The 26,018-nt window shown below is 49.6% G+C and overlaps 1 protein-coding gene across 4 annotated transcripts in view; it reads left to right on the top strand.

The window, feature by feature from the left end:
- Window positions 1-23,691, top strand: part of Sugp2 (SURP and G-patch domain containing 2) — a 32,506-nt gene extending 8,815 nt beyond the window's left edge. For 2 of the 4 annotated variants that reach the window (XR_015048633.1, XR_015048634.1), the window contains 10 exons: window positions 450-2,015; window positions 6,280-6,400; window positions 9,607-10,094; window positions 11,561-11,672; window positions 15,122-15,612; window positions 16,928-16,989; window positions 17,672-17,808; window positions 18,457-18,577; window positions 19,215-19,301; window positions 20,849-23,690. Coding sequence is in view for 1 of the 4 variants with exons in the window: in XM_021169548.2 (XP_021025207.1) it covers window positions 450-2,015; window positions 6,280-6,400; window positions 9,607-10,094; window positions 11,561-11,672; window positions 15,122-15,612; window positions 16,928-16,989; window positions 17,672-17,808; window positions 18,457-18,577 (3,098 nt within the window). In the remaining 3 variants the exon portion in view is untranslated. Of the gene's footprint in view, window positions 1-449; window positions 2,016-6,279; window positions 6,401-9,606; window positions 10,095-11,560; window positions 11,673-15,121; window positions 15,613-16,927; window positions 16,990-17,671; window positions 17,809-18,456; window positions 18,578-19,214; window positions 19,302-20,848 lie in introns of all 4 variants that reach the window. The other 2 variants (XR_015048635.1, XM_021169548.2) reach the window with 2 other exon arrangements.
- The last annotated feature ends 2,327 nt before the right edge of the window (window positions 23,692-26,018 follow it).

Below are 26,018 nucleotides of genomic sequence, written 5' to 3'. Positions count from 1 at the left end.
GTACAGATTGTCCAGTGGAGAGCTGGAGGTGGCACCATAGACATTTTCTTATTGGGGTGGGGGGAGTGGGGATGTGCGTGCGCATGTTGTCTGTGTACACCTGCGTGCTCAGTGTGTGCAGGTATCTTCCCCAGTCATTTTCCACTTTATTTATTGAAACTGTGGCTCTTCCTGAACCTGGAGTCACCAGTTTTGGCCACTGGCTGGCCAGCTTGCCTCAGGGATTCCTTGTCTCTACTTCCTGAGAATGGGAGATTACAGGCACCCACGCCTGTTTGGTTTTACAGTGGGTTCTGATCTCATGTCCTCACACTTGCGTGGTAAGCACTAAGCCATCCTGATGCCTCTCTACCCATTTTAAGCAATATTAGAGTAGACTGTTTGCACCTCACACCTGTCTAGAGTCCATGCTCTAAAGTGCCTTCTGTTTGTCTGGCCATCTATTTCAGATCTCCTAAGGACAGGCTCAAGAGCCAGAGCAGATGTCTATGAGGACATTCATGGTGATAGCAGGTATTCTGCCAGCGGATCTGGAGTGTATTCACTAGACATGGGAAGAGAGGGTCTGAGAGGTGACATGTTTGTGGGACCCTCCTTCAGATCAAGCAACCAGTCTGTTGGCGAAGACAGCTATCTTCGTAAAGAATGTGGCCGGGATCTGGAACCAGCCCATACTGACTCCCGGGACCAGAGTTTTAGCCACCGGAATCTGGGACATTTTCCTTCTCAGGACTGGAAACTTGCGCTCCGTGGCTCTTGGGAGCAAGACTTGGGCCACTCAGTTTCTCAAGAATCCTCCTGGTCACAGGAGTATGGTTTTGGGCCCTCATTGTTAGGAGACTTGGCCTCCTGCAGGCGGATGGAGAAGGAGAGTCGGGATTATGACCTGGACCATCCTGGGGAGATGGACTCTGTGTCGAGAAGCAGTGGGCAAGTCCTGACCAGAGGCCGAGCTCTTAACACAGCTGACCAGGAAGGCACTCTACTAGGAAAGGGGGACGCCCAGGGTCTGCTTGGAGCAAAGGGTGTTGGGAAGCTTATCACACTGAAAAGCATGACCACGAAGAAAATGCCTGTTGCCAGTCGTATTACTTCCAAACCTCAGGGCACTAACCAAATCCAGAAACCCACCCCAAGTCCTGATGTAACCATTGGGACAAGTCCAGTGCTAGATGAAATCCAGTTCGCTGCTCTGAAGATTCCTTTGGGGCTGGACCTTAGGACCCTTGGCTTGCCCAGAAGGAAGATGGGTTTTGATGCCATAGACAAGGCAGATGTGTTCTCAAGGTTTGGCATAGAGATCATCAAGTGGGCAGGATTCCACACTATCAAGGATGACCTGAAGTTCTCCCAACTCTTCCAGACTCTGTTTGAACTGGAAACTGAGACCTGTGCCAAGATGCTGGCCTCCTTCAAATGCTCCTTGAAGCCGGAGCATAGAGATTTCTGCTTTTTTACCATCAAGTTTCTAAAGCACTCTGCTCTGAAAACGCCCCGAGTTGATAATGAGTTTTTAAACATGCTTTTAGACAAAGGTGCTGTGAAGACCAAAAACTGCTTTTTTGAGATCATCAAGCCCTTCGACAAGTCCATCATGCGGCTCCAGGACCGGCTGCTGAAGGGCGTCACGCCCTTACTCATGGCCTGTAATGCCTATGAGCTGAGTGTCAAGATGAAGACCCTCACTAGCCCATTGGACCTGGCTATGGCCCTGGAGACCACCAACTCTCTTTGCAGGAAGTCCCTGGCCCTCTTAGGCCAGACCTTCTCCTTGGCTTCTTCCTTCCGGCAGGAGAAGATCCTAGAGGCTGTGGGCCTCCAAGACATCGCCCCATCTCCGGCCTACTTCCCAAATTTTGAAGATTCCACTTTGTTCGGAAGGGAGTACATAGACCACCTGAAGGCCTGGCTTATGGCCAGTGGCTATCCCCTCCATCTCAAGAGAGCTGTGCCCCCAGAGTCCCGAGAACAGAAAACCACAGCTCAGACCTGGGCTTCAAGCACTCTGAGCCAAGGTAAAGGTTTTATTTTTTTTTAACAATGTCATCATTACCAATGCTACAGTACTTTTATTCACTGTGTGTGTGCGTGCATGTGTATGTGTGTAGGTATGAATGCCAAGGCACATGTTTAGAGGTCATCAGAGAACAATTTGAAGGAATCAGTTCTTTCCTTCTGCCAGAGGGTTCCAGGGACTGAAATCCAGTCATCAGGCTTGACTTTAAGCACTTTGACCCACTGAGTCATCTTGCTGTCCTGAGGTTTTGAAAGAAGTGTGCAGGGTGCAGGCAAATGCTTATGTCTGAAGGCTACAAGACAGCCTCAAGTGTTGCTCTTCAGGAAGGCTGTCCACTACCTTTAAGCCATGGTCTCTCACTGAACCTGAAGCTCACTAATTAGGCTTGACAGCAGGGCCCAGTGGGCCTCCTCTCTCCACCTTCCTGGTTCTCCTATATGCATGCATCGCCTCACCTTGCATTTTTTATGTCAGACCTAAGATCAAATACAGGTCCTCACTGGCCCTATCCTCTCTTTTGAGATGATATATATGTATAAAACATTTGCTTTTTTACATATACTTGCCTGAGTATGTACACTACATGTGTAGGAACTGATGAAGATCAGAAGATCCTCCAGCTCCAGGTTCTGTGGAGCTGGAGTTACAGGCATTTGTGTGCTGCCTAACGTAAGTGATGAGAATAGACCTTGATCCTTTGCAAGAGTAGTAGCATGTGCTGTTACCTGCCATCCCTCTCTGAGGTTTTTATACACCTTTTTCAAATGTTGAGACTAGAACTCAAGGACCCAATTATTTTTCCCTTTGTTTTGAGGCAGTCTTATGTAGACCAGGCTGACCTCAAACTTCTGATCTTTCTGCTTCTACTTTTGAGTTCTGAGATGACAGAATGTACTACGCCCCCTGCCCCTACTTTCTGGGGTCCCAGGGATGGCGCCCAGGGCTTTGTACATGCTACACAAGTGCTGTATCCACTAAGCCCAGATCCCCAGCTTCAAGATTACTTTGAAAAGAGACTCATGTGGGAAGGAGGTACAAAACTGGCTGGCCTTCACTAGGAACAATGTATGCATGACCCCTTCAGCATGGGATGGAGGTTAGGATGCTGTGTGTTCCTAAGTACTTTGTCCTAGGTGTCACCGACGGGAGAGAAAGCAGGACGTCAAAACCTAGTGGATCCTGTGCCTGGGTGGTGGGAGGGGTGGTTACTGGGGAGGCTATGATTGGGTACTGAGGGGTATCAAGGAGCAGCTGAGTCATTCCAGGTGGTATTGGTACCTTTCACTCAATTCCTTGTAGACAGCATCAGTGGCAGCTCTGGTGTTGGCCAGAGAGTAGGATAGAAAAGCAGCTTGGCTACTCTCTCCTCCTGTGATCCCAGCATGCTGTCACACCCAGCCTTCCCAGGCATCAGAGGACATGATACCCATCTTTTCTTTCCTGGAACATTACCTCTAGCCCAGGAAGTGTCACTTTTGTCCCTGCCCTTCCCTTTATGGAGCCCTGATTGCACCAGGCAGCAGATGTCCCAACACAGATGAGTGACCACACTACTTCTAAGAAAGGTTCTTTCTAGAAGCAGGCTGGATGCATTTCCTTTCCTATCCTCAAGTGCTGGAAGGGAAATGAGGAGAGCGAGCATCGGGTGCTATGGGAGGCAGGGCTACAGGGCCTTGGGCTTACCCGTCTCTCCAGGCAGGGACCAGGCACTGCAGCAGCACACACACTGTCCTGAGGGTGCAGCTGCCTCTCTTCTCTCTTTTTAGGTGGTGGTGGTGGTGGTGGTTGTTGTTGGTGATGACGTTGTTGTTGATGTTGTTGTTTTAAAGAATCCTTTTATTTAGTAACCCCAACTGACCTAGAATTCACTGTGTGACCAGGCCTGTCTCAAATTCAGAGAGCTCTACCTGCCTTTGCCTCTGTGCTAGGTTTAAAGGTGTGTGTAGCCCCACTCAGGAAGATAATTTTTTTATTTGTGTGTGTGTGTCCATCTATCTTTTGAGTGTATGAGAACAGAAGCCTGAAATGGGTATAGGTCCCTTGAACTGGTGAAGAGATTGGCTTGTTACTTGGGTGCTGAGCTCTGCGCTCTGGTCCTCGTGAGCACCAGCACTCACTGCTAACCAGCCGTGCCCTTCTTTGCCTTTTTTTTTTTTAGTTGGAGTCCTGAGGCTAGTTAGCCTGAAGCTTTAGATCCCCTGCCTCAGCTTCCCCATATGCTGAGAGGTCTGATACCTCAGCTTATCTGAGTTTCCACAGCACTTGTTACAGCATGACACTGACCATGTGTAAATGACCCCACTTTCCCTCGGGCTTCCACTGCCTGGTAATAGTAGAGGTTTCTGAAGCAGAGCTGGGCATTTTCTTGGCGGCCTCTACTCAGAGTGCACAGCTGTGTGGCCAGCCATAGCTGCTTCAGCTAGTGTTACCTGTTCCTCTACAAATGCTCAGTGCTCACTGAGTTTGGCATGATGGCACGGGCCCATCATTCTAGCCTGGGCCAAGAGAGACAAGATTGCTGAAAGACCTTGACTCGGAAAGCAGAAGGAATGCTGAAGAGATGATTCACGAGTTAGAACACTAGCTGCTCTTCAGAGAACCCATATGCTAGCTCACAACTGTCTGTGACTCAGTGTAGGGTGACCTCCACAGTCATCAGGTACATAAGTAGTACCTAGACATGTAAAGAAAGCCCCCATACATGTAAAATACAAATTAAAACACTAAAAGAGGACCTGGTAAGACGGGTCTTTGGTTAAAGACACTTGCCACCTAGTATGACAATCTAAATTCAATCCCTATTTCCCATATGAAAAGGGGAGATACAGGGCCTGGTGAGATGGCTCAGTGGGTAAGAGCACCCGACTGCTCTGCCGAAGGTCCGGAGTTCAAATCCCAGCAACCACATGGTGGCTCACAACCATCTTTAACAAGATCTGACGCCCTCTTCTGGAGTGTCTGAAGACAGCTACAGTGTACTTACATATAATAAATAAATAAATCTTTAAAAAAAAAAAAAAAAAGCCTGGCATTGGAGGCGCACACCTTTAATCCCAGCACTCGGGAGGCAGAGGCAGGCGGATTTCTGAGTTCGAGGCCAGCCTGGTCTACAGAGTGAGTTCCAGGACAGCCAGGGCTACACAGAGAAACCCTGTCTCGAAAAAAAAAAAAAAAAAAAAAAAACAAAAAAAAAAAAAAAAAAAAAAAAAAGAAAAGAAAGGAAGGAAGGAAGAAAGAAAATGGGAGATAACTGACTCATGTTGTCTTCTGGCTGCTACCTGTAGGCTTGATGCACACGTCCTTTCACACATTAATTAGTTATATATAAAAAGGGGGGGCCAGGACTGGAGAATTAGCTCAGTGGGTAAGATCACTTACTGAATTAGCCTGAGGACCTGAGTTTAGACCCCAGCAACTAACTGTAGCCGTACCCATAATCGCAGTTCTGTAGGACCAGAGACAGGGGGATGGCTGTGGTTTGTTATCCACTGAAGCTTGCTAGCTGCCAGCCTAGCTCCATGTTCAGTAATAAGTTCAAGGAATAAGGTAAAGAATGACATCCTCTGACCTTCACATCTGGGCACATGTGCACATGCACCACATACATTTACCTGTGTATAGATGGTCCTGGGTAAGAGGCATGCACGAGGGGTCCTCCGAGTTGTGCAGCAACTGCTCTAAGTGACTAAGCCCCATCAATGATGTCTTTTGTATTTTTTTTGTATTTTCAGGTATTTTGTTGAGTTTGTTTGTGTGTGTGTGTTTACATATGTGTGTAAGGGGAGAGTAAGAGTGTGTTCTATATGTGTGAATGCACAGGCTCTTAACACTCTCTGTCTTACTCCCTTGAGACAGGGTCTTAGTTAATCTGGAATTAGGCTGGTGGCCAGCAAGCTCTAGCTGTCCTCCAGTGCTGCCTCCCACAGCACTGGGATTACAGGCATTCACTGTCTGTAACACCCAGATTTTTATTTGGGGATTTGAATTTAGGACCTCAAGTGTTCCCAGCCACTGAGCCATCTCTCGATCGCAGGGTTTTTTGTTCAGGCCAGTGACTCTTACTACTTACGGCTCAGGTGGGACATCTTTCAGCAGGACACTTTGTTCCTCAGCCAGGCTTTCCTCTTTCCAACACTAGTGTTCTATGATTGAAGGTTCCAGCCGATGGCCTTGTGGATTTCTGCTGCCTTCCAGTTCACTGTTCTGGTCTCCAGGCCTTTGTGGTCCACCATTCTTTACAATATCCATTCTGTATATTGCAGCAGTTCCCCAGCGGGCGGATCACAGGGTGGTGGACACCATTGACCAGCTTGTCATGCGTGTCATCCAAGGAAGGCTATCTCCCAGAGAGAGAACACTTCTCCTACAGGACCCTGCTTACTGGTAGGCATGGTTATTTTATCTTATTTTTTTCTAATCATTTATTTTTTTAAAGGACATGTTCTTATTTAAGACATAATTATATTATGTGTATGAGTATTTTGCCAGCATGTATACCTGTGCACCACATTCATGCAGTGTCTGAGGAGACTGGAAGTGTGTGTCAGGTCACCTAGAGACAGTTTTCAGCTGACATTTAGGTGCTGGAAATTGAATTGAGGTCCCCTGGAAGATCAGCAAGTGCTCTTAAACAGCTGAGCCATCTCTCCAGCCCTATTTTATTTTTTGCAAAAAAGTTGAGCAGCGCTCACCTTCTCTGCTGGACTGACCTATTGTGCAAAGAGACAGGTACCCAAAAGCACATGATAATGAGGGGAGGGTTTTTGTTTTGTTTTGTTTTGTTTTGATTTTTGTTTTTTGTTTTTTAAGATTTATTTATTACTTATTTTTATATGTAAGTACACTGTAGCTGTCTTCAGACACACCAGGAGAGGCCATCAGATGTCATTATGGATGGTTGTGAGCCACCATGTAGTTGCTGGGATTTGAACTCAGGTCCTTTGGAAGAGCAGTCAGTGCTCTTAACCACTGAGCCATCTCTTCAGCCCATGAAGGGAGTTTTACAGCCCTGGGAAGCAAGAAGGTCAGAACTGGCAACCAGCCTAGACTACAGGATAAAGACTCTCTGTAAAACACTTCATGCTAAAGAGTGTTTTGCCTGCATGTGTACCATATGCCTGGTGGCTGGAGAGGTCAGAGGTGGCATTGTATCTTCTGGAACTGGAGTCATGGATGGTTGTGAGCCACCATGTGTTTGCTAGGAATCCAACCTAGATCTACTGCAAGAATAGGAAGTGCTCGCAATCACTGAGCCAACCCTCCAGCCTCTCTGGTTTTCTTTATTGTTTTTAATTATAAGAGATAGGATATAAAGTTGTGGCTCAAGCTATGCCGAAACTCTCTGGGCTGAAGGAATCCTCCTGGCCCAGCCCTGGTTGCTATTGACTCTGCACTGCTCCCTGTGAATTTCTCTGTAGCTATCCTTGCTTTACAGAGAAAGGCACGGTGCTTGCAGGATGCATAGCTAAAATGAGCAGAGATCCAAAAACAGGGGAGGAAGCTGGGTGGCCTTAGATTGCTGAGGTAAACTGAAACCACTTGATAAGAAGGCATCCTGCCCGAGGTGGCGCACTCCTTTAATCCCAGCACTTGGGAGGCAGAGGCAGGCACCATGTCTAGCAAGTAATAAAAATTTTAAACACGCTGGGCTGTGGTGGTGCACACCTTTGATCCTAGCACTTGGGAAGCAGAGGCAGGCAGATTTCTGAGTTTGAGGCCAGCCTGGTCTACAGAGTGAGTTCCAGGACAGCCAGGGCTACACAGAGAAACCCTGTCTCGAAAACCCAAAAATAAATAAATAAATAAATAAATAGACCCTGTCTCGAAAAAACAAAAAAAAAACAAAAAACAAAAACAAACAAAAAAAAGGCATCCTGGTATAGAGGCCTAGGGGTAATGTCACCAGAGGGACCTGATCTAGAGAGGACTGCCTCTGCCACACAGACACTGGGTATAGCCTAGCAGCTGATGGTTACCACTAGAGGTGACAGATAGAAGCCATACTTGGTAGTGTGTGGTGGAGGAGCTGGCTTTGAACTCTGGCATTCTTCCTGCTTTAGCCTCCACTGCTGGGGTAGCAGGTGAGGCAAGGGCACACAGGTGCTAGCCTCGCTTCTATTTTCTGCTGGCTCTCTCTCACTTTGTAATTTGTAAGGGAAGTAGGGCTCTGCTCTGCCAGTTGTTCTGTTGGCCTTTAGGGACCTCTCAATCACTGTTCCAGGGACTTTTAATTGTCACCTCCAGTATCAGCAAAGGGCTGGGCTCAAGACCATTGGGCCCTAAAGTCTGGGTGTTCAGTGTCCCGTGCAGAACAGAGTCCTGTCTGCATGAGATACATGACTTCCGGCATATTTTTTGCTTTGAATTTTGAGAGTCTCTTTGTAGTCTGATCTGGAACTTGACATCCTCCTGCCTCAGCCTTCCCAGTACTGGGGTCGTATGAGTGTGCCACCTCATCCACTGTCGTATGCTTTACATAGTCTCTAGCTAGCTGGAAACACCCGAAGCAATGTGACTTGTCCATAGCATCATAGATAAGGAAGGGCAGCAGCAGCAGGGGTCTGTCCCTTCTCTGTGTTACATCCAAGCTCAGTTGACTCCCAAGCAGCAAACTTGGGTGTAGAGGGCCAACTGTGACAGTTGTTTGGGTTTTCATTGTTGCTGTTTTGGTTTGGTTGTGGTTTTGGTTTTGGTTTATTAGCTGGTGAATGCCAGGGTCCAAATGGAGTACACAGGTTCCCATTCCTTCTGTTCTTCACAGCCAGCAGAGATTTGACATCCTTGTACCTGAGGGAGGTGGTGAGGTGACCACTTCAGCCTGGCTTATTCAGCTGTCCCTAGTACATCTGCAGGTGTCTCAGACTCCCCCTCAGTCTTGTCATACCTCCCTCAGTGGCACAGGGAAAGCCCACAAAACACTTGACCAAGTGGCCATGTAAGAGGCGCCCCACTCTTGTTTGCTGTGGTACTGCAGGGCAGTGTGAGCCTGCTGCTTCCTAGGCTCTGAGCTCCCTCATGGCTGCTCACCAAAGTGGGAAAGAAATCCAACAGATGTTCGATTGCACACCTTTAATCCCAGCACTCTGGAGACAGACAGATCTCGATGAGTTTGAGGACAGCCTTGGTGTACATTGTGAGTTCCAGGCTAGCCAGGGCTACATATCTATATAGTAAGGCTACCTCAAAAACAAAACAAATAAAAAGATAATGTCTCACCAGGCAGTGGTGGTGCACACTTTTAATCCCAGCACTCTGGAGGCAGAGGCAGAGGTGGGGAGATCTCTGAGTTCAGGCTATCCAGGTGTACAGAATGAATTCCAGGACAGCCAAGACTACACAGAGAAACAGAAAGAGAATAGCTCATTTTGTAGTCCAGGCTGCCCTTGAATTCTTTGTAGTTCTCCTGCTTTGGCCTCCCCAATGTTAGGACTAAGAATAAACCTCTCTCTGCACCCAGCTGGATCAAAGCTCCTGACTTTTTTAGGTTACCTGGGCAGAAGAGGGCAGCAGGTGCCTCACTCAGGAGGGAGCTGTGCCTTGCTGAGCACAGTACTGTTTTCATAGTGCTCTGCCCTGTGTCTGCTTGGCAGGTTTCTGTCTGATGAGAGTAGCCTGGAGTATAAGTACTACAAGCTGAAGTTGGCAGAGTCACAGCGACTGAACCACAGCTGGCCCATCGTGGAGCGGAGGCCAACACCCGCACAGTGTGCGGTGCGTGCCATGCTGTATGCACAAGCTGTGCGAAGCCTCAAGCGCAGACTTCTCCCATGGCAGCGCAGGCGGCTGCTTCGCTCCCAAGGTCCTCGAGGCCTGAAGGCCAAGAAAGCCACCACTGCCCAGCAGACATCCCTGTCCTCAGGCACTCGGCAGAAACACCATGGCCGCCAGGCTTCTGGCTCCTTGAGGGTGAAGCCACCACCACGGGATTCAAGTGATGCTGCCCAGGACTGCCTATCAGAGCCTGCCAAACCCTGTCCTCAACCCTCCAGCCCTGGAGCCTTGGGCCCGTCTCCTCGGCCAACTGGAGGGGATGACTCAGAAGCCCTGCCGGCCTCTTCTCGATGCCCCTCTGCTAATAGTAGGTGTCCACCCTACCCCATCCTGTCCCATGATCATCTGGGTCCCTTGGGGTAGTAGGAGTTGGGGTGCTAGGTGCTCAGTAGTCTGGGCAGATAGCAAACTAGAGTGGACAGAAGAACTTAGACAGGATGGGTACATGGCCACACTGTCCTTCCTATTCCTCCTGAGCCCTGACTCCTCATAATACGTCCTTGCTGGGTACTTCCCATGGGGTGCTGATATTGGGGCAGCCAGGCCAGGCCTGAGTCTCCATCACACCACCATTACCCTCATGTATACCAGAGTCCACGGAGGTAAAAGTCATGGAAAAAGACAGTTTTCAGAGAACCTTGCACACGCCCTCTTATTACTTTGCTTGGTTTGGGTTGTGTTTATGAGGGGTTTGAGACAGGATCTCTCCATGTAATTCTGGAGCTCACTATGTAGACCAGGCTGGACTCAAAACTCACAGAGATCTGTCTGTGTCTCTGCTTTTAAGTGCTGAGGTTAAAGGCATGCACCACCATGGGCTGCAAGAGCTCAGACTCTGTCTGAGACAGAGTCTCTGCATCCCTGGTTGGCCTGGCATGTGCTGTAGCTGGGATTGGGCTGGAACTTAAAGCCACTGACTTGCTACATCCTTGTCTCTGTGCCTGGCCTCTACTACATTTTTATCCTGCCTGGGTTGCTTACAGCACCTAGCAGCACCTACTCTACATGAAGCTGGCTGTTTTGGGGCACACCTGTCACCCCAGCACTTGGAAGGTGGGACTCAGGAGGACCCAGACTTGCATGGTCAGCCTCACCTATGTGAGACCTTGCCTCAAATAATTATTCCTGTATTATTTGGGGTGGGTGAGAGTGAAATATGAACAGAGGCAGCTGCTATCTAAGTGTCTTCATTAGTCTGGGTTCAGCAGTGCTAGCCATTGAATGCAAGGCCACAGGTCCGCTCAGCAGACACCACCAAGCTGTACCCCAAGACCATTTCAGGTATTTCCAACCCGGCCAGGGTACATCAAACCCTCCATAGTGTTTCCTTAGATGCCTCTGTGTGCACTCTGCCTCTGCAAAGCTGCACTGCTGCTGCTGAAGTCCATTTGGTTGCCACCAGCTTAGCCTTTTCTCTGCCCAGGGATCCCATCCAGCTTTAGGTGGGGACATGCGCTGACTGCACAGTGCTCAGGCCTCACCATACACTGCCCACGCTTCTCTGCTCCTGACTCCAGGAGTGTCCTGAGCTGTTGGCTGGGTGTCTGCTGACCTAAGTTTCGAGAGTCTGAGCCACAGGTCGGCTGAGGTGATGAGAGTGATGGCCTGTTCCCACACAGCCACCCCAGGTGTTCATGCGGCTGCTGATGCTTCTGCCACAATCTGCCTATAGGCTAATTATGACAAAGAGAAGACTCCAGAGTCACACGATACAGAAGGGTAGACAGCTTGAGTCAGGCTAAAGAGCCACAACCACTGCTTTCTGTTTTGTAGTGGATGCAAAGACCATGGAGACTGCTGAGAAGCTGGCCAGATTTGTGGCTCAGGTCGGCCCTGAAATTGAGCAGTTCAGCATAGAGAACAGCACTGACAACCCTGACCTGTGGTACGTGCCTTGGACTCCACCATAGCCCATAGCCCACATGCTGTGAGCAGAGAGCAGGCAGGATGGTTCCACCTTCAGCTGAGCCTAGCCCAGAGCTGTCATCTGTTGGGTCAACCTTCACCCAGATCATCAGGAAATGCCTTGCCCTCTTTTCCATCCACCCTCACACAAGACAAAAGGGCTGGGAACTCCAGCAGCACTTGTGCATGTGCCTCACAGGTTATCTAAAAGAAATCCAGAAACCGCCCCTGAACAGCCACAGGTGCTGTAGAAGCTCTAGCTTGTGGTGGAAGGCCTCTGTGATGAAGATGCCTCAAGGCTCCTCCACAGGCCATTCGAGCCCTCCCCACCTCCAAGCTTAGCAGGGAGAGCTGTGTCATAGTCTGACTGAAAATGTAGTTGAATGTTTGCTGGGTACACGAGGCCTGGTGCTGCAATGGAATGCAGTTGGAAACTTACAGGTTTGAACCAGGGCTAGAATTAAGTTGATTCACTTCTTGCCTGGCACACACCAAGCCTTAGTATCTCCTGAGCACTGCATAAGGCACATGATGTTCCATACCTGTCTTGTTAGCACTTAGAAAGTAGAGGCAGGAAAATCAGTAGTTCAGTGTCATCTTTGCTACATAGGGAAGTTGAGGTCCTGCTTCTAAAAGCACAGACAGAGGGATGGAAAGCACACAGGATGGACAGAAGGCAGACAGGCTGGCTTACATGTCTGAAAGAGCTTATGGTTCCAATACAAACAGAGCATGCTGCTCTGGCTGCCTGGGCCTAGTGAGTGTGTGCTGTGTCCTGCACTCCTCAGCCCTGGCCCTTGATTGTCCTGCCCAGGCTGCCTCCTGCTCCCGGGAGAGCCAGCGTACCATGCTCAGAGCCACAACATCCAGCTTGCTGCGCACATGTACTGCTGTGTTATCTCCTGAGTCTGAGCTAACAAAGGCTTCATTTCAGGCTGTTATTTGGGCTTTTTTTCTAATTCAGTGAAGATTACAGTTTGAAAAGAAACCTTGCTGTTCTTGTACTTGGGTTTCTATACAGCAAACACTCGTTTGTTTGTTTGTTTGTTTTAATAAATTTTTCTTTTTAAGATTTATTTATTATGTACACAGCGTTCCTCCTGCATGTATGCCTGCAGGACAGAAGAGGGCACCAGATCTCACTGTAGATGGTTATGAGCCACCATGTGGTTGCTGGGATTTGAACTGGAAGAACAGCCAGTGCTTTTAACCATTGAGCCATCTCTCCAGCCCCACAGCAAATGCTCTCACCTATAGCTATAGCCCCAGGCCCCAGTTGAGTCTGTTTATGTTTACATGGTTTATTTACTTTGGTGGACATATGCAAATGTGAAGGTCAGAGGACAGCTTACAGGACTTATTCTCTCCTTCCACTATGGAAGTTCAGGGTTGTCAGGCTTGGAAGTAGACAATACCTTTATCCACTGAGCCCTCCAGAGTGTGTGGATTAAAGGCATGCACCATCACACCCATCTGGAACTTTTAATTACTCTTAATGTTGTTCTAACGTAAAATCACCTATAGAAGTCCTACTCACCCTTCTCAGTAACAGGGAGCCATCGTGTTTGTTCATCTTTCATTTTCCTTTGCACAGCTCAGTGCCGAGCACGTTCCCACTTAGGCTAGCACTGCAAGAAACGTGTCTAGGCCTGTCTCCTTTCTACCTGCGCATCTGTCCTCCACTACCAGCCAGCCTACGGTGTGTTATTCATAATACTCCTTTTACAGTACTGTCCACTGTGTTCATGAAGGGAACCCCAGGACCTCTGGAAGGTCTTGCCTCTCCCCAGTACCAGAACAACTGCACAAACAACATAAAGCCTCATGGCTTCTGAGGTCTCAGTTTGAGGTTGGTCTGGCTTCACTTCTCCCACTTAGAGACAAGAGAGGTACAGTTGGCCTCTGGAGGCCAGGAGTAGAACAGAGTGCATGTGTGCTACCAGTGGGCTGCCTTCTCCTCACCTCTGCTCCATCTGAGTCCTCCATTGGATGGTCCTGCATGCTCTTGCAATAGGCTTTCTCATACGTACTGACCCCACAGCCATTTAGCTCTGCCCCCCAAACTCTTTGTACCAGCCAAACTGACCATGCCCCTGTGTGCTTTCCCACCCTTCTGTCTGTCACCTTTTCCCTCCCCAGGCGGCTGCTCATCATTGTCACTATTGGTCTGTACTTGCTAGAACTACTGTGTATGTGTGTGCCTGTGTGTGCTGTTATATGTGTATGTCCGTGAGTGTTGGTGCACTTGTTTATATGGACACACAAGGAAGCCAGACACTGAATGTCTTCCCAAATTGCCTTTCCTCCTTAGTTTTTGTTTGATGTGTGAAATTTTAACTTTTTTAAAATAATATGTATGTGTATGTAAGTTAATGTGAATCACATGTGTGTGAATGTCCATGGAGTCCAGAAGAAAGCACTGCTAAAATCATTACAGGAGTTACAGGGTGTTGTGTGAACTGCCTGGTATAGGTGCTGAACCTGGACTCCAGTCCCCTGAAGAGCAATACACCAGATTATTAATGTTGGGACATTTACCAAGTGGCTGCTGTGAGCATTTGTACAGGGGGTTTTGGGGTAAGGTACTGCTAGGTCCTGTGTCCAGCATCATTGAAGAAAGAAAGGCTTTTTGTGGCAACTTGTTGGTATCTGGAGGACAAATCCTGATGTCAAGAAAGGCTGGTTCTTAACACTGGAGAGAGGGCTCAGAGGTTAAAAGCACTGGCTGATCTTCAGAGAACCCTGGTCCAATTCCCAGCACCCACATGGCAGCCTACAGCTGTTTGTAACTCCAGTTCCAGGGGATCTGACACCTTCACATAGATATACATGCAATACCAATACACATAAAAACAATAAAATAAAAAGGAATCATCACAAAATCATTAAAGAAAAAACAATGGCTAGTTCTTAGTGTGCCTGCAGGCTGGAGAGCACCAGCTCCCTTGGCCACGCTGTCTGTGCTTCTGAGCCTTTGGATCTGTGTGTGAGCTTCTGGTGCTACTCAGGCACCGCAGATCCTTCACCCATTTACTTTATTTATTGTGTGTTTGCTCTGGGTGTTTTTAGAGGTCAGAGGAGACAGGTTCTAGGGTCTGAGCTCAGCTTTCTCTCAGGTCTGTGTGTAGCAAGTGTTTTTATTGGCTGAGCTGCCTCACAGACTTCTTTTTTCTTTTTGAGTTTCGTAGGGATGGTATGGGGGTGCCTCTTGCAAGTTGCAGAAGCATCTTGTCATGAAAAACTTGAGAATCATCTTGTCCCTCCAGAGATTACTCGACTCATCAGTCCTAGTCCTGCAGGAGTCTAAACATTATGTCTTCCATTAGCTGCTCTGGGAAGCCATAGCAGGGTCATGGGGAGGCCTGGCCTCTGTCCTGGGCCAGGAAGGAGCTTCATGCTTGTCAGCTCAGCAGCTCATTTTCCCCTCAGGTTCCTGCACGACCAGAGCAGCTCAGCTTTCAAGTTCTACCGAGAGAAGGTGCTGGAACTGTGCCCATCCATCTCCTTCCAGTCCACTGGTGAGGCAGGGGACTCAGTACAGAGCCCCACAGCTGGCAAGGAGGGTAAGGGTGAGCCACAGGAGGGGCACCCTGAGCAGGAGGCTTCACTGGAGGGCACTGAGGTGCTGCCTGAGGAGGAGGAGGAAGAGGAAGATGAGGAGGAGAGCGAGGACGAGGGTGGAGAGGAGACCTCCACTCTCAGGCCACAGGCAGAAGCTGCCAAGTGTCCAGGCTCTGAGGGCAGTTCCCCTACTGACAGCATCCCTGGAGAGGGGTCCAGAGAGGACCAGGCCAGCACCCCTGGCCTGTCCCAGGCCTCCTCTGGCAGCTGCTTCCCCAGGAAGAGAATCAGCAGCAAGTCGCTGAAAGTTGGCATGATCCCTGCCCCAAAGAGGGTGTGTCTCATCCAGGAGTCAAAGGGTGAGTATCCCATAGTCCTGTGAGGGACACACTCAGTAGCCATTCTAGCTGTGCCAGCCACAGCCAGTCATCCTGCCTCCTGCCAGCACCTGCTGGCCTTGTGTGTGTGCAGTTGGGCCCAAGTACCTGGCACAGTGCACAGGGTTCTCTGCTCTCAGGACTTAGAATTTGAGTGGAGTTTGGGGTTTTGTGGTGGTTTTCTTTGAGACAGAATACACGTGATTAGTCTGTGCTGGCTTCATACAGTAATCTTCCTGGCCAGCTCCCACAGGGTGAAACTGCAGGTGTGCCACCACAACCAGGTTCTCCTTGGTTCACAGTGCTGGCAGGGGAACCCAACCAGGCCAATTCTGTGTGGCCCCTGGGCCTATGCTTTGGCTTGTAAGTATTCTTAGCCATTATGCACTGCACTCTAAGGTGTTAGCCTGAGACCTGCATGTCCAGTAAGGGGGCTTCCTTCCTTACAAGGATCTCTGTCACAGGGCTGGAGAGATGGCTCAGGGGTTAAGAGTTAAGACTGTTCTTCCAGAGATCCTGAGTTCAAATCCCAGCAACTACATGGTGGCTCACAACCATCCGTAGAGGGATCTGATGCCCTCTTCTGGTGTGTCTGAAGATAGCTACAGTGTACTTATAAACATAAAATCAACCAATCAAAAAAAAAAGAAAGGAGCTCTGTCACCACTACTCAGACTGCTGTTCCCCACACTTGACCTTAAGGCACCCCCAGTTTCTCCCCGTACCTATAGCGAAGCTGAGAAGACAGTAACCATTGGGCCTTGCTGTTCTGTAAAACTCACTTTATATCCTTAGCGCTGTAGTGGATGGCCAGTAGCCCCACGGTAACCCTGTGTCCTGTATCTGTACAGGGGAGCTGAGCCATACCTCAGATACCTTGGTGCTTTGCACATCCGTGAGACAGGCCTTCCACGATGAGAGCTTGGTGCTCTCCTAAGTTCTATGTTCTCACATTGGACAGTTAAGGGCCTTGACTAGGAGGGCCCAGTGCTGCTGTGGCCTGCCCGCAGCAGAAGTGTCTTCCTGTAGCCATGGAAGCAGCCCAAGCAGCAGGTCTCTGTGAGGGCCAGCACTCTGGGGTTGAGTGGTGCCCTTGGCACTGACAATGCTGCTGGCTTCATCACAGCCATTCACAGGACGTAGAATATTTGAGAGCTGGAGATGGGATGGAAGCCAGCATCAGCCATGTAGGGCAGACACGGGCGTGGACTGTCTTTATCAGGCAGCATTTCTGTCTATCTCTAAGGGCACGGGGCAAATGTTCAATGTGAACAGATCTCTCCCTTTTGTCTTCCAGTCCACGAACCAGTTCGAATTGCCTACGACAGGCCTAGGGGTCGTCCCATAGCCAAAAAGAAGGTGTGTGTGACTGCATTGTGACACCTCCCTACCCCTGCAGATTCAGCATCAGAATGGTTGACTTGCTGCTTGTGGTGAGGCTTCAGGCACTTTGCAGAGCTGGGTGTGGAGCATGCCTGTGTCCCAGGTGTTCAGAAGGCTGGGGCAGGATGATTGCTTATGCACAGGAGTTCCAGGCTGGCCCAGATATCACAGCACACTCCATCCCCAAGAGAGCAGCCAGGCGTAGGCATGCCTGTTATCACCTCACTGCCTCCGGGAGGCTGGGCTGGAAGATCTCAGGTTTGAAGCCAGAGAGTGAGAGTGTTTTTAGCCCTACAATATAAACTATGCAGTACACGGGAGAGCAGTCCACTCATAGAAGAGGTTGGCTGCCAGAGGGCCATTCATCCTTACAGGTCTCTTATTCAGTCACTTCTCCTTTAGCCTGGGCCCCACCCTCCTCATAGAGTTTCCCTCATAGTCTTAGTACAGGGCAGCAGCATGCCACCCCACTGCCTGTTGGCTAGTTCTAACCCTGGGGTAAGGGACCTGGCCTCAAGAAGTCCCACCCCCAGGGATGTTTGAGGGAAGCTGGAGGTGAGTGGAGCTCACCATTCCAGGCATCGAGGGTTAGAACGCCACTTGGAGATCCAGTATACACTGGAACAGAGTGGTCTACCCACCCACTTTCTCTCCTCAGAAACCCAAGGACCTGGAATTTTCCCAGCAGAAACTGACAGACAAGAACGTGGGCTTCCAGATGCTGCAGAAGATGGGCTGGAAGGAAGGCCATGGCCTGGGCTCCCTTGGGAAGGGCATCCGAGAGCCCGTCAGTGTGTATGGCATGGCTGGGGGAAGCCTGGGGAGCCTTGGGTTGGGGCTATACAGAGTATACAGCTAGGTCATTTTTTCCTAGCTGCTCACTCAGGTGCACAAGAGTGACCAGCTCCTTCCTACATAGACCTCTGAACAGCTTCTTGACTCTTACATCTAAGCAACATTTAGTAATGGCACAGGTGATTCTGGAAGCCATTACAGGCTGCAAGGAAGGAGACACAAATCCTCAGCCCCTCTTCATATGTCCAGAGGGTGTGTTCCTCAGCACCAACACACCCCTGGGTGAGGTGGCCTGTTGTGATCAGGCTGCAAACCCACAGAGGGCTCCAATCAGGCCTAGCTAGAGCTTATCTGTGATCCTGGAAGACAAGCAAGAGGCAGGGAAATGGTAAGTTCCAGGCCAAATAGGACTCCATAAAAGACTGTCTCACGCACAAAAGGCCATGCTCCCATGATCTAGTGGTTTCTTTGTCTTGTTTAATTTTTGTTGTGCTAGGGAGAAAACTCTGGGCCTCACCGCATGGCAAGCACTCACTGAACAACGCCCTAGCCCTGTGACTCTATTTCCTCTCTGGATATATGTCCCATGTCCCCGTGCACCCTAGTTGACTCCTGATCCTAGCTCTGACTGTCACCTCTGCTCTGCAGGGGTACTCTTTCAGAAGGAGAGGGCCTGGGAGCTGATGGGCCTGAGCAGAAAGAAGACACCTTTGACGTCTTCCGCCAGCGCATGATGCAAATGTACAGACACAAGCGGGCCAGCAAATAGGTGTGTGCCAGGACGCAGACCAGCAGCTGATACTACCAGAAAGAAAATCTGAGTAAGGCAGGAGGGCCATTCCTGCCATGTGCCACATGCTCCTGTTCAGGCACGCGGGGGAGGAAGCTCCTCAACAGAAGGGTAGCTTACTAGCCCCAGCCCTCCCACCCTCCAGTGCCTCTGCCTGGATTTGTGCATGCTGTCATGGGACTGGGCCACCCTCGGCCTTACCTGTTTCTACTCCAGGTTTCTCTCGAAGATGACAGTTCCTTGCAGGGGCCAAACAGGATAGACCTGATGAGTGGCCTTGCTCGGCCACCACACTCCTTCCTGAGGGCCTCAAGTGCTGTTTTGTGAGGGGTCTATAGGCCTCATCCTTCCCACTCTTGGTTTTTTGTTTTTACTTGTATTGTGTGTATGTGAGTGAGCAGGTGTGTTACAGTGCCCATAAGAAGAGCAAAGGACAACTTGTGAGTCAATTCTCCTTCCACCATGTGTGACTCCGGGATTGAACTCAGATCCTCAGGCTTGGTAGCAAGCACCCTTACCCACTGATTCCTGTTGCCAGCCCTCATTCTTGGTTCTTGACCTTCTTACCCGTCATACTTCATACACAGTTCTGAACAGCCATTCTCTTCTTAACTAGATCAGAGCCACTGGCGACAGAGATAAGCCTCGAAGCAACCTTGCCCTTCCCGTCACCCTGCCCCGGACGCCTGCAGCCTGAGCCTCGGTGTGTACTCGGCCAGCTCCACATCCCTAGGTCAGGTCCCAGCAGGCCTTGCCACTCTGCAGAGCAGCAGCCACTCAGGCACCCTTGTCTGTCCTGCTTCTGACTCTGTCCTTCATCTTATTCCTCTTTGTAGGGTGCTTCCTCAGCCTTGGTGCCCAGGGCCTGGCTCCTCTTTAAGTTCTCCACAAAGCCCTGCCTTCCAGAGCCCTGTGCTGCTGTGTCTTCAGAGCTTATCTGGAAACAGACGGGCTCCAGTGGAGAGGGAACACTGTGGATTCTTGCTTTTGAGCAATGGTGTCTCAGCTCCTACAGAATTCTGAGAGCTTTGCAGGCTGAAGCAGGGGGATCTAGGACAAGTTAAAGTCCTGCCTGGCTGTGTAGCAGGACCTGTCTTGAGAGACTTCTCAAAATCTTAGCCCCAGTTTAATATAGTTGAGGCTTATAATACTCCTGTTTCTGTCTCTGGGAAGTGCGTTCTGAGGAAAACCCCAGTCTTTCCACCTCCAGCCTCCACTGTGGCTCCTGCAGGCCAGTGCTATGGTGCTGTAGCACAGTTTCCATGTACAGTGTCTTTCTGAAGCCTCAGGAAGGGTGGCGTGGCTCAGCTGCCATGGATGTCTGCTTTGGAGCCCAACTCCACCCATGCCCACCACCCCTGTTTGGTACAGATCCTCTCGATGCATCCCAGCCTCCCCGCCACACTGCTGGGCATTTGAAATCAGTCTGTGGAAGTCTGGAAAGGCTGATGTCAGGGCTGGGGACATGGTGGTCAGGTGTCAACCATGAGCACAGCAGGAAGATCTTGCTGTAGTGATACTCAACTCTCCTCTCAGCTTAGCTCTACTTTCTGTTTCCCAGCATGCCCTTCTTCACAGCTGCTGCAGCTCACACCACCTCACTCTCTTCTGGTGTCTTGGCAACTAACAGGTCTTTGTAGCAATGGAGATGCACTGCCAATGGGTCACAGTCTGACTCTTGAACACAAATCTGTAGGGTGGGAGATGACAGGTCAGGGACCCTAGGCTGCAGTTTCATCGTCAGGTCTTTCTTTCACCTTCTAGCAGCTTCCATGTTGGCTGTGGGTTGGAATGGGACTCTGGTCCATGGTGGGCTCTTAAGAGGAGTTCCCATCCATAAGTGGAGCACACAGACCTGGGTGTGCTGCTCACTCCATATCTCCAGCTTCTCTCCAGTCACCTGCATTTGTGCTGCTCCATTGGGGCTTCAAGATGATTGAGGAATTGTGGGTAGATGGCCCTTGTGCCAAGACTCTGGGAGGTGAGACTGTCAGGCAGCCTCCCACGTTGAGAATGACATTCCTGGGCACTCTTCTCGAGACAGGATGAATAGTGGGGAGAGAGAGAGCACATATCTTATGCCCCTTAACGTGAGCCATCTTGATGCTCCTCACACACACCTTGCCATCCTTGCCCTCCTGGGGCACCTTGCTCTCCAGCCAAGCTGCTCTGTGGGCAGGGCTGTGGAGGACACCTGATGTATACTCATGTGACCTTGTTCCTGTCACAGTGTTTGTCCTGTCATTCTAGTTCCAGGGTCACATCCACAAGGACCATGGATTCCAAAAGTTGTGCTGGCCTGGCCTGCCCTGGCTCCAGTCTGTTCCTGTTCCTGGATGTGCGTCGTGCAAGTTGATTCTGTACCTGGTAAAACCTAGAACACACTTGTGATGTCACCTCTTGGATGTAGTTGTGTTTGTAAGGATCTAAGAAGTCATGGTGTTGTCGGTGTTGAGTGCTTGGAATAAATGAAGAGCAGACCCGCTGCCCGGCTCCTGTGCTGCCATCACTGAGGACTCATGGGGGCGGAGGCCTGAGGACTGTGAGGCCAGCCTGGGTTATATCATAGTCTGTATTGAAGAAGAGAAAATAAGTCGGATAGGGTATCTCATGCCTATAATCTTAGCACTAGGGAGACTGAGGCAGGGGGATTGCTTTCAGTTCCAGGATATTCTGAGCCCTAGAGTGAAACTGTCTCAAACATGTGAGTCCTGTGAGGAGAACATGAGAGGTAGCAGTGCACACCTAGGCCTGACAGTGTCTAATGGCCCGAAATGGGATCTGAGCCCTGATGGCTGCTATTCCCAGACTCCAGCCCTGACTACAGACATCCCCAGGCCTGACCAGACAGCAGTCCGTCAACCCAGATCCAATGACAAGTGTCCCTAGACATCTCTAGCCCTCATGAGTCGCCCCCAGCCTGATGACAGTGTCACCAGTCCCCGAAATAGAGGTCTTCCAGGACCAATGACACCAACCCCTTGACTTTGACAGATCTTCTCCCAAGCCTAATGATAGGCTCTTTCCTTTACATGATGATCAAGTATCCCCATGTCCACTTTATTCTAGCCTCTAATGAGTAGATTTGTCCTATAGGTGCCTTCTGTGACCCAAGCTGGTCTTGAATTCAAGATCTTCTGCCTCATCTTCTAGAGTCCTGGGATCATGGGTCTGTCACCAGACATAGTCTCTGAGAGAATGGCTGTCCATGGCTTACCTGCCTTGTCCCTACCTGGGGCAAGAGCACTGAATAGTGGGGCCTTAGATGTGATTTTGTTCCCTAAGGAGCCTTTGCCTCTGGCTTTTTTTACCAGTACTTCCCTGTCCCTGTCCCTCAGCAGGAGGGTAGTAAGGATACCAGGCTGAGCATGGTTCCCAGGACAGGTGATGCTGCACTCAGGAAAAACCCTGGGGGTGGCCTAGAGACCAGCAGCACAGGGCCCTTCAAAAGCTTCACCTCCTCTGCTTTATCCTAGAGGAATTTTGACCATGATGGTGGCCAGCCAAGCCCTGCCACCTGGCACCCTGTCTCCTGTTTCCACCCACCCAATTCTCCTCAGCACAGCCATTGTGGGGGCCATGTAGACCCAGGGCAGAGTCTCTAGCCACGGGGGAAGAGGCCCTGGGGGACCTTACCATTCAATCTTTGACCTTTGTTCTCAGTTTCCTCTGGCAAATTGTAAAGAGCCATCAGAAGGTAAAATATCCCCTGTGTCTTAGTGTTTGGGAGAAAAGGGTTTATCTAATATACACTTCCATATCACTATTCATCATTGAAGATCAGGCCAGGAACTCACACAGGGCAGGAACCTTGAAGCAGGAACCCAGAGGCAGGAACTAATGCAGAGGCCTTGAAGGGTGCTGCTTACTGGTTTGCTCCATATTGAGTACTCAGCCTGCTTTCTTACAGAACTCAGGACCATCACCCCAGGGATGGCTGGGCCTTCCCCATCATAAGAAAATGCCCTACAGGCTTGCTTATAGCCCAATCTTATAGAGGCATTTCCTCCGTTGAGATGACCCCAGTCCTTGTCAAGTTAACATAAAACTATCCAGAACAGCCTTTTGAGTTTAGAGCTGTGTGGTAGTTGAATGTGTCTCATGCAGGAGATTGTTCCCTCACTCAGCTTCCCAGGTTCAGGGAGGCTGAGGATGTAACTAAGCAACAGACTGAAATATGTAACACAAAACCCAGAGAAGAAGCTGTGTGGAGTGGCCACACATATGGTCATGACTGCTTGGAGCACTGAAACAGGAGGGTCACTTAGCATGGAAATTGTAGACCCTACATGGAGGTCCCAATTCAGCACAAGCCAGGTGCATGCAGAACAGAGCACAGGGGTCCCCTTCTACATCCACAAAGTAAAATGACAGGCACACATGATCCCAGCGACATGAAACAGCCAGGGGGTTCTGAGTCTGTTTCTTTAGGAGTGCATGGCAGTGTGGAGCAGCACAGAAGCCTGTGCCCTTCCAGGGTGTTCCACATGCATTGCTGCAGAGACAATAAGTTGGAGACTGCTGGACTTGGAAGTATGATACATTTTTCACAGCCATTTTATTGTCACAAATATTTTTTTAATTACATTTATTGGGATTAATGAAATGGCTCAGTAACTAAGAGCACTGGGTATTCCAGAGACTGGGGTTCAGTTCCCAGCACCTACATGGCAGCTTGCACCATTTGTGACTCTAGTTCCAGGGAATCTGTCACCTTCTTCTGGCCTCAGGCTCTGCACACACACACTGTGTACAGTGTGAAACACCCATACACATGAAATTTAAATCTTTAAGTTAAAAATTGGTGGCCAGGCGTGGTGGCACACGCCTTTAATCCCAGCACTCGGGAGGTAGAGGCAGGTGGATTTCTGAGTTCAAGGCCAGCCTGGTCTGCAAAGTGAGTTCCAGGACAGGACAGCCAGGGCTACACAGAGAAACCCTGTCTGGAAAAAAAAAAAAATTGGTGGGCTAGCGTAGTGGCTCAGCAGTCAGGAGCACTGGCTCCTCTTCCAGAGGTCCTGAGTTCAATTCCCAGCAACCACATGGTGGCTCACAACCATCTGTAATGAGATCTGATGCCCTCTTCTGATGTGTCTGAAAACCAGGACAGTGTACAAGTGCTAAATAAATAAATCATTAAAAAAAAAATTGGTGCAGGTAATGTATGTATGGTGAGTGAATGTGGCTGTGTATGCCATCAGCCTGTGTGGGGGATGGGAGGTCAGTTCTCTCTGACCATGTGGGACGGGTTACACTCAGGTTTTCAGCTTAGCAGTGAGCACCATTACCCACTCTACTGGCCATCATTTAAAATACTGGGCCTACATGTATGTCTATACCATGTGCATGCCTGGTACCTGCAGAGGCCAGAACAAGTCATCAAATCTCCTGGGACCATAGTTACAGATGGTTGTCAGTCACCACTAATTTGCTGGGACTCAAATCCTGGTCTTCAGGAAGAGTGGCCAGGGCTCTTAACCACTGAGTCCTCTGGTCCCTTAGAATAATCTTGTGCTTGTATTTGTTTTTCATTGTTATTCTGAGGCAGAGTGTCCATTGTCCTGTTTGTCCTGGAACTCCGTATGTAGGCCAGAACTTGAACTCACAGAGCACTGAGATTGAAAACGTGCACCATCATTCTCAGCCCCTTAAAGTATTCTTTTTTGTTTTTGTTTTTGTTTTTGTTTTTTTGGTTTTACGAGACAGGGTTTCTCTGTATAGCCCTGGCTGTCCTGAAACTCACTTTGTAGACCAGGCTGTCCTCAAACTCTGAAATTCGCCTGCCTCTGCCTCCCGAGTGCTGGGATTAAAGGCGTGCACCACCACGTCCGGCACCCTTAAAGTATTCTTAAGGGAAACATTTATATATTGCGGCTGAGCAACGGACTAGCTGCCAGTGACATTTTTTAGTTTTATTTTTTTAATCTTTTTGTTCTTCCAGACAGTTTCTCTATGTAGCCCAGCACACACAGAGCCTTGGAACACACTCTGTAGATCAGGTGTCCAGCCCAGAGATCTCTACTCGCAGAGATCACCTGCCCCTGCCTTCTTTGTACTGGGAAGTGTGCCACTACCATCTGACTATTTTTATTGTATGTCTCCATGTATGTAAGTGTACCATGGCATGCCATATCTCAGGAAACCAGAAGCTGTCAGACATCCCATCCCCACCCCCATATCTAGAATTATAGTTGATACTGAGCTGCCAGGTGGGTTCTGGGGATCAAATCCTGATCCTCTAGAAGAGCAACCACTGCTCTTAACTACTGAGTCATCTCTCTAGACTCTTAGTTTAGTTTTTGAAACAAGTTTCACTACACCAAACCACTGGCCCGGAAGTCTCTGTGTATATCAGGTTACCATTAAACTCATAGAACTCTGTCAGCCTCTTAAGTGCTGGAGTTAAATGTGTATCTTAACACATTGTAGAATAACGTGATAGTACACATGCATACACAGGTTGTCATGAAACACACCTCTTGCATCTATTTGGCTCTTCTTGCCAAGCCTCTGGCAATGGATCCCAGAGTTGAGGGACCCTGCCCCAGTGCCCAGCTCTCTATCCCACCCCTAGCCTTCTACTATCTGAAGTGGGGTGATGGGCACAGGGAAAGGGAAGCAGGCTCAACCTGCTCCTTCCTACAGTCCATACAGTCCTGCACTGACATCACTGGCCTGTAGTCCAGAAGCCCCTGACTGACCCTGCAGGATCTTGAGTCCCTGGTGGAGTAGCAGGGGGCCCCCGTTGGTGGTCAGTGGAGGGGTTGCCCACAGTTACCAAGTAAGCAGGAATGGGCTTCTGCTCACTACTGCTCCTTCCTTCCACCTTGGGGGTCCAGACTCAGGAGCTGGGGCCATCGGCCTGACAGCTGTCCACATTTTACAATCAAGGAAGCAGATCTAAGCAGAGCTGATTTGCTCAATTCTTCAGGGCATATTTTCCCGTGCTTCCTACGTAGTGGGGGTTAATATCCTGGCCCAGAGTTCAGGAGCCTCCTGGTTCTGAATATGAATCGTGGACAAGGAAGGTCCCTGCACCCCAGCCACTCTGCCTAGGCTGATTCCAGCCACCCTCCCAGCAAACCCATTTCTAGTCTGCCTTTCATTGATATGAAAACAGGAGCTGTCTCTCTGGAACCCAAGCTGACCTGGAACCTGTGATTCTCTTGCTTCAGCTTCCCAAATGCCGGGAATGACATGAGTGTACCATCACCCCATCTCACGTATTATCATTGTATTTATAATAGTGGGAGTTTCAGCACCAGATGTATAAACTGAGGACATGGCCACTCTAAGATAAGGTTGTGGGCAGGGTTTTTATTGTAGATAGGAGTACAGCTAAAGGTATTTGGGACAGTCCAAAGTAAGGACACAGAGTAACAGAAGGAACACAGCCAGCAGACTGAACTGGGCTGGGAGA

This window comes from Mus caroli, unplaced genomic scaffold (assembly GCF_978045245.1).
Source record: "Mus caroli unplaced genomic scaffold, Mus_caroli_1 scaffold_10, whole genome shotgun sequence".
Taxonomy (NCBI): Eukaryota; Metazoa; Chordata; class Mammalia; order Rodentia; family Muridae; genus Mus; species Mus caroli.
Note: the sequence above shows the minus strand (reverse complement) of the source record. Positions and strands in the feature narration are given on the sequence as shown.